Source organism: Chenopodium album, chromosome 2 (assembly GCF_948465745.1).
Source record: "Chenopodium album chromosome 2, dcCheAlbu1.1, whole genome shotgun sequence".
Classification (NCBI taxonomy): Eukaryota; Viridiplantae; Streptophyta; class Magnoliopsida; order Caryophyllales; family Amaranthaceae; genus Chenopodium; species Chenopodium album.
The window spans coordinates 45,205,063-45,216,816 of record NC_137835.1 but is presented as its reverse complement, the minus strand read 5'-3'; the positions used below and the strand labels follow the sequence as shown (position 1 = coordinate 45,216,816).

Here is an 11,754-nt window from a genome sequence, read left to right as displayed (position 1 = left end):
CATTCTTTTTGATGCAGATAACAATCAAAAAAGAACTTCAATATACATAACCTGCTGACAGCCAAAATAATACAACAATTTATGGCATTACTCAAAATAATTCAATTGATATGTCATGAAGCAAAAGGCACATAAGGCATGTTGAATACAAAAGTCCCTTGGTTGTAGTTTGCCAAAAAGTTCCAAGAGGATTTAAATATATAATTAATGCCACCATGAAACTTCACACTTAAAGACCACCAATGCTGATTCACCTGTTGCAAATAGCAACACGAATTCGAGTAAGTGTTTATATAATTAAGAATTATAGCAGACATTATACAAATTGTTTTGTTTTGATTAAGTGAAATACCCTTGCCAATTAACACTGCACTATACAGCACCTGTTCCATGAATGATACCAGCTAATCGCAAAACATCATACGATACAATGTTCTTAGTGAAATTGACGGTGTATTGTTCAGGAGGGACTGCAGTGTAGACAACTATTTTGGTAGACTTCTTTGCTCGAGAGAGAGCAACATACAGCTGACCATGGGAGAAACACGGCCGTGGCAAGTAAACACTAACTTGATTTAGGGTCTGGCCCTGTGACTTATTTATGGTCATCACGAAACTCAATTTGATTGGAAAATGATTCCTTTCAAACTGGAACGGATACTTTGACGAAGCAGACGACCTGAGCCGAACTCTGTGAATGAAAATATATGTCCCAGCATATTGTCCGAAAGTAATCATGCATTCAATAACATTTGGGAAAAAGCTTTTGCATATGAGTCGCGTGCCATTACATAGGCCAGCAGAAGGAAGTATATTCCGCAGCAAAATCACAGGACAATCTTTCTTCAACACAAGTTCATGATGACTCATTCCCTCAGAACACAACTTATTTATGAATTATGTTGGATAAACACTGTACTTCACATTTCATCAAGGATACCATCAAAACTTTTATAAATAACAAGAACTCCTGGAAATTCTTCAATCATGATAGAGTTGATAAGATCTACATCATCATTCATTGGTGTAAGTATAGCCCTTTTAGTGAAAATATCACTTCCAAACCCACCGCCCTTAAATTCAGGGAATGTTGCTTCCATGATTTCCTCCATAGGATCTTTATCCATTGCAAGAGGCTGGACAATTTCCATGGAAAGTGGAACATATCCATTCTCTGCTTGCTGCAATTCACCATTTCCTAAGGATAATAAAAATGCATAATATAATGGATTAGATCGAGCTCTTATGTTTTCTGTGAGCTTAAACTTTTTCAGCGTAGGCCACAAATACGAAGTCACCACGCTATCCTTAACAGCTTCTCGTTGTGTCTTACGTGGAACAATTGGCAATACTTGACGGAAATCTCCCACAAACACCACCAGCTTACCACCGAACAAGGAATCATTCTCACACAAATCTTGTAGCAACATATCTAAGGATTCCATATTCTCTTTATGAGCCATAGAAGCTTCATCCCATATTATGAGGGTTGTCTCTCGGAGAAGCGCAGCAAGGTTACCCTGTTTTGGAACAGCACACGACAACGAGGCATCAGAATCTAGAGGAATCTTAAATCTCGAATGTGTTGTACGACCAGAAGGAATGTTTGCAGCAGCTATACCAGCTGTAGCTGTTGGCAACACTATCTTATTCATAAAGCGAATTTCAGCATACAATGCATTATAGAGGAAAGTTTTGCCCGTGCCTCCAGGACCGTCTATGGAAAAAGCACTTGGTTGCTTATCATTTACATGCTGCATAATGCATGTAAATGCTTCCTTTTGAGCTGGATTTAAGCGTTGTATGCAATCTATACACTCTTCAGGAATAGGCGCATCTAAAGCATCAATAATGTCCTTTGTTTGTTGAATTTCTAAGTCAGCCTGCTCAAAGACCTCATGAATTCCAAAATCACTCAGTGATTTACCCATTGCTTATAGGTGCCGTTATATATCTCTAACAGTTAACTGTTGAGCCTTCATGGGTTCTGTTGGAATCTGATGGCTGAAATCATCAGCCAAGAAGGAATAGTACTTAGTCAATAGTGCTGCAGGATCAATTGGCTGGAAAAAGAACAATATGGTTGCAAACAATCGGCGCAAAGTACTTAGCATCTGGACCTCACATGCTTCACGGAGACACATGTTGGCTAGGTCCTCACTTTCAAGCAAACCCAATTTTAAAGCCGCTTCTTGAAATGTCGAACAAACAGACCCATCTACAGTGCGCAGATGTTCAAATGATGTAGGACTTCGGACATGCAAAAGCAACAATCGCAAGTAAAAGCGCTCACCTTCTGCTGGAAAAACAAATGCCAAACGACCTATTTGAGTTCTATCTATTGATCTTTGGCTCCACTATTTCTTTGATGCTTCCCATTTATAATGCTCACAAAATTCTCCATACAAAAACCCAAGCCCACCAGGTACAGTCGCATTCATAGCAAAATATTCAGTGAGTTGAGTCCGTGAACGCTTTGAATTTCCAATGACAGCATTTAGTCGTTCAGATGGGTGAAGATGTATCGTTTGTTGCTTTGGCAAATGCACCTGCAACAAGAGCACTGGAGGATGCATCTCAAACAAATCAAAGGCAAACAATATCCATGCAGCTTCACAGGGGGATACCCATCTACCAGACTAAAACTGTTTAATCTCATCAGTAGGTTCACCATTTGCTGGCACCACATTATACGAAATCTTATCATGACCCTTGTACACATACTTGTATAAATATTTCACAGCTTTGATTGTAGAGCAGACCTCCACATTTAGATGACAATCGAATAACATAGAAAGATAAGGATTATATGAAATCACCCATCTATTATCAAGATTAGCCCCTCTGATTTTCACCATATCCCCGGTGTCTCTTCTACGATACGTAGGAAAACCATCATCATTTGTTGTTGTGTGTGGCGTAAATTGTTTTGGAAAAGAGTATTTGCAAGTTGCCTTATGCCCTTTTTTACGCATACAAGAACATTTCGGATTCAGGTCTCCACATGGACCATGCATCTTATGCTTTAGTACAATCTTACGAAGAACTGGATTGCCGGATGACGGAATTTCAGCACAGACAAACCTGTCATAATCTTCTGGACATTTAAGCTTGCTTCCACCTGTCAAAATGATGAGGAAATGACCAAGCGGGAGACCTCTTTTCTTAAATTCAATGACATATATCATAGCAGCAACTTCACCAAATACTTGGTTGTCCATAATCTCCCTTTTCAAGGCCAATAATTTGGCTCGAAACACTCTAGCCACCAAATCAGGCCTATGCTGCGCTAATTCTCCAGGAGCTAACTCAGCCTTAATCTCAGGCCAATTTGCATTACATGTGATAGTGACAAATAAATCTGGCTTTCCATATCTCTGAACCAGAGCCATAACATTTAAGTAGCGTTTTTCATATCTCGAGGTCCACCAATAAAAGTTGGAGGCAAAATAACCCTTTGACCAATTTTAAATGCTAATGTCTCTCCACTTTGCAGTGAGTCCAAAATACCTTGGTAAAGGTCAGCCCTGATGCTAGCCTGATTATTCCGAAAATAGTCCAGTCGAGTATTTTCCATTTTCACATACATGTCGACAATATATTACTGAAGAAGTCTGCCGACCCTTAACAACATGTTACCTATGCGCATTTGCAATAGGTAAGCATAATACTCTCTTGGTGAAATGTACTGGTCTGCTTTAGTTCTTTTACCAGCTGCCCCTGCATTGAGAGAAAGTCAAAGCTGGAACACTAATGCTGACACCATATAGTAGTAGCATGTATAGCAACTCAAAAAGCAAATATACTAGGGTGACACTTACTTGATGCCTCTGCATCCAATAGATCTTCAACAGTGTGAACAACACATGATAACGTAGGATCTACTTTTATTATTGGTTGTTGTCGACCACCCAGGACTTCTTTTTCAGCCCTTGGCTCCAGCCACTTTCTCCTCGAGGAAATAGAAGAGGATACTGTAGCGGGTCATAGCACCCATAATGATGATAAATACGATGAGGTGTACTCGATCTTCCAGTCACCAAAATATGAGGACTACATCTGTGGCTTGATGAAGTGCTATCAGGCCAAATGGCAGTAACTTCATCAGTCGTTGGAGCATTGTACACGCGCTGATCAACCACTGCACTTTGATTAAGGATAATTTGTGTTTCTTCTGTTACCTCAATCTCTCTCAATGACCGAAAAAAACAGGCATACGGATTTGCCTCAGAAACTCGCATCAAAATATCGATTATATCCTGTCGCACCTCTGGGAAGGAATCAGTTCTTTTTTTGGCTTCCTGCTGTCCATCATAAAAATAAAGTTGTAAATACCTTGCGCCACCATCACCTGGGAGCAGATCTGGAACATAATGATATAACTGTCCATGTAACTTGAACACATAGATTCCCTTCTCTGTGCTAGCACCGTAGTTTCCACCTAATGAGCTAAATGCAAACAGATTATTATATAAGCGAGCATATTGCCGGAAATGGACTGCATCTTCTTTGTCAGACATAAACAAATTAGAAAGCTCTGGAGGGTATTCATTCATAGAAATTTCTATATCCCCATCTCCACAACAAAAGAATTTAGTCTCAGATGCGAAAAGCTTCACAAAACAATGATGGCAGTAGTAAGGTGCCTTTAACTGCAGAGACTCCGAGGGAAACTGTAGTCCAATGGTAGCATCCGAGACACCTACAACTACAAATAATAAAAACAGTAAACACTTCATCACTATTCATGCATTAAAACCAAGATACACCAGTCACAAGTTAAAGGGAAATATCTACCATTCTGAGTGCGCCTTCTCTTTGGTGCTCTTAGTCGACAATTTCCCAAGTTACTGTAAAACACCACATACGTCAAGCCACCGTATGGCATTCACTACATAACCAAAAAAATAGTTTTTATACATGCCTGTCAGGGGCAGCGACTCTCCCACAAGCATGCGACTTCTCTTTGTATGGCGTGTTTTAGAATTACGGATCATCTACACCCAGCACATTAAAAGGACCCAAAACAAAAGCAGTAAGTCTGCAGCACTCAGTAAGCTACCTTAAACATCAAGAAGCAACATTTGCAACAACTATAAAGTAATAAGACATGAAATTAACAAATACAAATAGGGCAACCAAGCACCCACCCATAATAAATCGTAAGTAGTCCCAAAATGTATTTAGTGACTGATGGAAGAACAATGATCTTCATACAACAATAGATACACACACAAAAACAATAACCCCCCCTTCCCCCACCTCCAAAATATAAAAAAACCAAAAAACAAAATACAATGGCAAACTGCACCATATATTAGGTAAAATTCAAAACATTAAACTGGACACCAATAACTGAATAACCAAAGTGAAATTCATTATATTAATATATTTCAGGGATTTGCTGAGCATTTACATAGGCCAACTGTTGCACATAATACAAAAGCAAAGAAACAGTTGTCTGTTACACTAACAGATCATACCCGGGCACTACGGGAAAAGGCTGTAGAACAAGCGCCTAACAACTAACAAAAGCCTAAGACAGTTAATTTCAACATGCCACCACAAATAATGGGCGCAGCACACCAGTGCCTAAAGATGCACTGAAGATTGTAATATGGTGCAACTGCAAAACGCATGACAGTAAAATAGCTATGCAATCCTTGCACGCTTGAAAAAAGCCTCTAACTCTTCAGCCGCAGGTACCACATTACATGAGGAAGCTACATTCAAAGAACATGATCCAGGCAAAACATTTGCGCCTGACCGGTAGTGCAGGGGGAACAACCGGTGTTGAAATTCTCGAACACTCATCGGTGGGAGTAGAACACCCCGATTAAGCTTCTCCCATCATATGTGAATCTACAGTCCCAGCCACTAAAAAAGAGGTCCTGGCACACAGACACCTTTCCCTCAACATAAGAGCAGTAGTGTGTTGAAGTACTGCACCACCATAATTCGCATCAATAATCTCTAAATGAAACCAATGCGCCAAATAACACATGTCCTTCTTAGCAGCTTTTTGCTCAGCAGTGACCATCTCCACATAAGGATCACTAAAAAACCTTTCCAAATTGCCTCCAGCTTGAGAACAGCTTACCATAGTCCAAGCTATAAAACCCTCACTATCAACCGTAACTGTCTCAAACGAAACCACTACAGCACTAGTGACCTTAGCAACAACTGACAAGAAAGCTACATAATCCATAGAGACATGAACAACAACATTCAAGGGCTTCCCATACAGAAGGTCCCTTGTTAAAGGATCCAACAAATTCTGTGTCGCCGGCGAAAGAACTCCACGCTTCTGAGCAAAGAACCGACCAGAGATTCGACACATGTCGACCTTATCAGACGTGAAGTCGTCAATAGGGACCCCATACCACTTTATCAAGTGTCGAACAGCTTTCAGGGCTGCCCTTTCACGTGATTCCTCAACCTTAGGGGCATCACCACCAACAAAGTATATGCAACCCGGGCCAATTTTAGGCTGCACACGTACATAAGCACGTACTGTTGTGTCCCACATGCCTAACACCATAAACAGGCTTTGGCAACTGTAAGCACTCAGTTATCCGCTCCAACAATGGTTGAAAGGGAATGCAAATCCTCTTCAATTCATATGCCATACCTGTAACCTTAAACAGTTACATTGAAAACCAACACACTGCATTTGAGACACACACTGCATTTGTCTCCCAACACGTACCGAGCCACAACAAAACCATAGAAACACCAGTAACATACAATGTGCTAACAATTCAGCACTGGACAGACACATATACGGTAAGCAATTGCAGAACATCATAACTACACAATCATATGCCCAAGTCCACAATATTACTCCAACATCAAACAGAAAAGACAATATAATGCCTTTCTTTGCCACCCCCTAACCCTCCCCTTACCCCCCAACAAAAAAGGGAGCCAAAGAAACCAGACGGTACAGAATATCCATGAATCCAAATTCCCTGAAGCAAAAAACACACACCACATTTGTATCCAAATATGTACCAAACAACCTACAGTAGGTGTCACACAACATTTCTAAAAAATGCAGGGCTGAAAAACAGGCACTGCAAGCAACTGCAGAAGACCCACAACAATACAACCACATATCTAAGTACACAATTTGACAGCAACAACAAACAGGAGAAAGATTATAAAGCTCCACTCCAAAACAAGAAACATACTAATTTGAACAATTAATACAACAGAAGAAATGCAGAACTGAAGATCCATAAATAATTAAGAACACCAACAAAAAGATACGAAATAAAATACCTTAAGTAGCGTACATAAGATAGAAATCCAAGATCGATATCCAAATCATGTAACAAAGTAACCTGACACATCATAAAACAACATCAGCACAGTAACAACAATATAACTCATAAATGAGAGATTCCAATGAAAGGGGCAGGAAAAGATCCCAACGAGAATGATAAAGTCCAATGAAACCAACATGACCAATTTCAAAGGAGGTAACCATACAGTTAAAACATGCTGAATCATAACTAACTTCCGAACTACAACAAGACCTGATTGATACCAAGATTACATAACAACCTATTATTAAAATTAAATAATCCAACTGAACCACATACACAATCCAACTGAACAACATTTAAATCCCCCCTCTACTTCTAGAAACAATTACAAACACCATCATACACCATAAACATAGCAAATTTAGATAAACTTCTTTATAGGCAAATTTCTTTATAACCAACACTGTCATTCAAAATTCAAATATAGGTAAACTTCATTATTGATAAATTCGTTCTATAAATCCAATGGCATAAAGCTTTCAAAAATCAAATATAGGTAAACTTCATTATTGATAAATTCATTCTATAAATCCAATGGCATAAAGCTTATGGATTCAAATGAGGTAAACTTCGTTATTGGTAAAATTGTTCTTTAACTTGAAATCCAATAGCAACAACTATTATAAGAAATTCAAGCAAAATAAATGGCACCGAAATATACCTTGCTCAAAACTAAATACATAGGCAACCTAAAATATTATAAGAATCCACATATATATATATATGTAGGTCAAGTGGCCACCCACTAAAGATAAGACCCACCCCAGTAAAGCAAAGGGAAAAGGCTTATAGAAAACTGCAAATTAAGGCAAAACCCACCCCAGTAAAGACAAAAGGGTAAAGGCTTATACAAAAAAGACCCTCCCAACCCCTAAATTAAGCACAAAAAAATCTTTTTACCAACAGACATCCAAGTACCACAAAAAAGCCAAAATCCATTCCTACAGGCAAGGCACACACCACACTAAAACCCGAACCAAAATGGATTCTTAATTACACCCTAATATATACCAAATTAAAACATTAAAACATAAACACACGAGCAATTGTAACATTATATTATAAAGTACATATTATATTAAAATAGCAGACTTACTAACAACACCTAATAGATATTATATTAAAGTAGCTGAATTACTAATCCCAAACAAACAATTTCCTAAAAAATGCTTACCCGATACACCGACCCTGCTGGACGAACCGGAAAAAGAAAAAACCTGAAATCAAACAACTGCTAAAAATATGCTAACCCCATAAACCTCCAATGCTGAATGAACCGAAATCAAAAACACACCGAAGACGCCATACAGGATACGGAAAACCAAACCACTCCAAAGACGCCATGGAAACATGCAAACAAGAGCAAACCATCGCCAACTCCGCAGCACCAAAACATTGACCCAGCTACAACAGTAGCTAACAAAATGGCGGAGCTAACAAACCACAACAGTTTCAAGCAATAACCATCTCCAACAACCGCCCACGTGGCACCAACAAACCCAAAACAAGCCAGATGCACTCCCCAACGCTTCACACGTCACGCAACAGCATTATCACAAGCAAGGACAGACGCGCCATTTAATTTTAAAACAGCGGAAATATGGGTTTACCACTGTAGCTAAGCTACAGTAGCACTTCGCATACTTTAAAGGGTTCTGGATATTTATTAAGATAAAATTTTATCATATATTACTAGACCATATCTTAACTAATAAGTAATATTGTATGAGATATTGTTGTGATATTCTTAAAGCATTGGCGTCAGTTTAGTGGAGTAGTAGATATCACCATTTAAAATATGGTTCTTATCATATACTCATGACAATGCATATAGGATTTATTTTAAAAACTGATTTTATTCCTTATAGACTTTTGTGGCAATTCCTTAACAACCATTATAACAAACCAAGATCCATGATGACCCAAGCAATTGCTCAAGAATTTCCACACACTAAACATTATTTTTGTATATGGCATATCACTTCAAAATTTAGTGGTTGGTTCACATTTATTTTGCGTGATAAGTATCAAGAGTGGTGTAAGGATTTTTATATGCTTTATAACCTAGAGACCGTTGAAGATTTTGAGAGTCAATGGCCCATTATTGTTAACAAATTCAAATTGCTTGACAATAAACATGTTAAGGTTTTGTACCAAATCAAAGAATTTCTGACTCCGGCATACCTTCGAAGCTACTATTTTGGAGGAATGAGAACTATAGGAAGATCTGAGTATATTAATAGTTTCTTTAAGAGATTTATTTTGTCTACTTCAACTTTAAAAGATCTTGCTAAACAGGTTAGTAAACTCTTTTTTTTTCCTATCTAGACTTTTTTTGTGTCTCCCCAAAACCAAACCCAGTGATGAGTACCTTTCACGTCGAATCATAATCGAATGAGGTGAAAGTGTGGAAAGTCTAGTGTTACGGTTAATTTTAATTTCTTTTCTTTCTTTCTGTTTTTGAAAACCTATTTTAAGAAAACAGCCAATCCATTTTGGTTTGGTCCATGGCAAGGGTCCAATAATAGTGTAGTTGGGTCGGGTTCGAAAAGAGTTTTCCAACGATATATTATAAGCCCAATTCCGATGAATAATGAGGAAGTTATGGCCAAATTACTAAATTGGGCTCGGTTTAATATTTATATGCGGCCCAATGATCTAGAGGAGGGCCTAATATTGATTTATCATTCCTCATGCAATTAGAATTGATTATAGTCGTCTAGATTCTTCTAGAAGATTCTTTTCATTCCTAATTTAATTAGCATTGATAAATTGAATTTAGTTGACTTTTTAGAGTTTTAATCAGAATAAAAGAAGTGTTTTTGAGGAAACTACGATTTTGCCCTCCTGTACGGCTAAATTTTATCAAATTAAGAAAACGCGTGGAAACTGCTTTCTAGCGTCTGATGACAAGACCAGCGTCTGGCGCCAGGCTTGGCGCGTGGCGCTAAATTCTAGCGTTTGGCGCCAATTTGTTTTATCTTTTCGAAACTCTGATTCGTTTTTTTATCCATCCGGCTGATTTTCTCTATAAATAGCCTCCTAAAACCTCCGTTTTCAATCATCAAATCTCATCAGTTCTTATTCTCTCTCTCACCAACTCTCTTCAAGTTTTTTATCCAACTCTCTTGATTTCTTTCTCTCTCTCTTTTCTAAACTAGCCTTTTACATACAAAATTCCGCATTCACAAGATATAGAAACACCTAGCCAAGTTCGAAGTTGTGTTCACCATAGACGTGAAAGGTTTTAATTTATGAGGGTTTGGTCCCAAATCTCTATTTCAATTATTTAATTTAATCGTTTGGTTTTATTATTTTCCTTAAAGTTACTAACGTATGTATTTTGTTATTAGAAAGAGGTACGAGGCATCCAAGTAAGTTCTTTTATTGATTTGTTGATATTATTATATAGAAATCATGTCTAGGTTGTTATTATGATTCCTAGTGTCATGTTAGGGCGTTTTTATCTTCCTAGTATCATGTTTAGGGTAAAGAATAAGTTCCTTAGATCATATCAATTGTGATTTCTATGATGCCTTTTATTGTCTTTCCTAATATTCATGTTAGTATCATGTTAGGGCTATATCTTTGATCTTTATTGTTTAGTGACATGCTAGGGTTTGTTATTAATCTTGTTAGTATCATGCCTAGGATCTTGCTATTAATATTATGCTTTAACATGATTGTTATTCTGTTTTATGATTTATAATTAATTATGATTATGTTGCTTGATTATATTATTGTTATTGCTTGATCACGCCTTTTATGAATGTTTAAAGTGAATTGGTACTTGTAATCACGATTAATAAGATAATTAATAATCTTGTTTAGGGTAATATGATTATAATTCAAGTGATTGCCAATAATAGTTTTGTTTGTGCATTAATATTCAACTAACATAGATAAACAGGTTTAGGGTTAAACCTATTGATTGCATGTTAGTCAGAAAGCGCACATGAATACGATCAGAATAAAGTAGAGGCCTATTATTAGGGCAGGTCCAATCTCTTTTAGGTTTGATTTGTACCTTCATCCCCAAACTACCAGTCATGGTTCCAGACTTACTGGAGTTGACGATCTCCTGGATCGTTAAGGGGTGTAACCTTCACCCTGTGAACGGTTAACAAGTTCCTAAAACTTGTTGGTGACTCTTTTGCTCTAGCTTCCTTCCCTTTGGACGCCACCATGCTTAAGTGTATGATCACAGTGGGGTTCAAGTTTGGGGTAATGCTTGAAATATACCCTACAGTTTTTGGCGACTCCACTGGGGAGGATTTCTATTTTAATTCCTGAAATTTATTTTGGCAATGATTTAGAATGAGTGGATGAGACTTAAAAAGTTCTAAGTATTTCATGTGCATAATTTTGATTAACATTATTGTCATATGCATAAAAAATATCACATTGGAAAGACCATCCATAA

The 11,754-nt window shown here is 37.7% G+C and overlaps 2 protein-coding genes across 2 annotated transcripts; both read right to left on the bottom strand.

Annotated features, from left to right (window-relative positions):
• Positions 1 to 920: 920 nt before the first annotated feature.
• On the bottom strand, positions 921 to 1,931 carry LOC145572244 (uncharacterized). The gene has a single exon (XM_081631243.1). It carries the CDS (start codon positions 1,929 to 1,931, stop codon positions 921 to 923), a length of 1,011 nt encoding a protein of 336 aa, XP_081487369.1.
• A 15-nt stretch (positions 1,932 to 1,946) lies between these two features.
• LOC145572233 (uncharacterized) lies at positions 1,947 to 2,576 on the bottom strand. The gene is made up of 2 exons (XM_081631236.1): positions 2,393 to 2,576; positions 1,947 to 2,299 (listed from the first exon to the last, which is right to left on the bottom strand). Exons 1-2 carry the CDS (start codon positions 2,574 to 2,576, stop codon positions 1,947 to 1,949), a joined length of 537 nt encoding a protein of 178 aa, XP_081487362.1.
• Between the last annotated feature and the right edge of the window lie 9,178 nt (positions 2,577 to 11,754).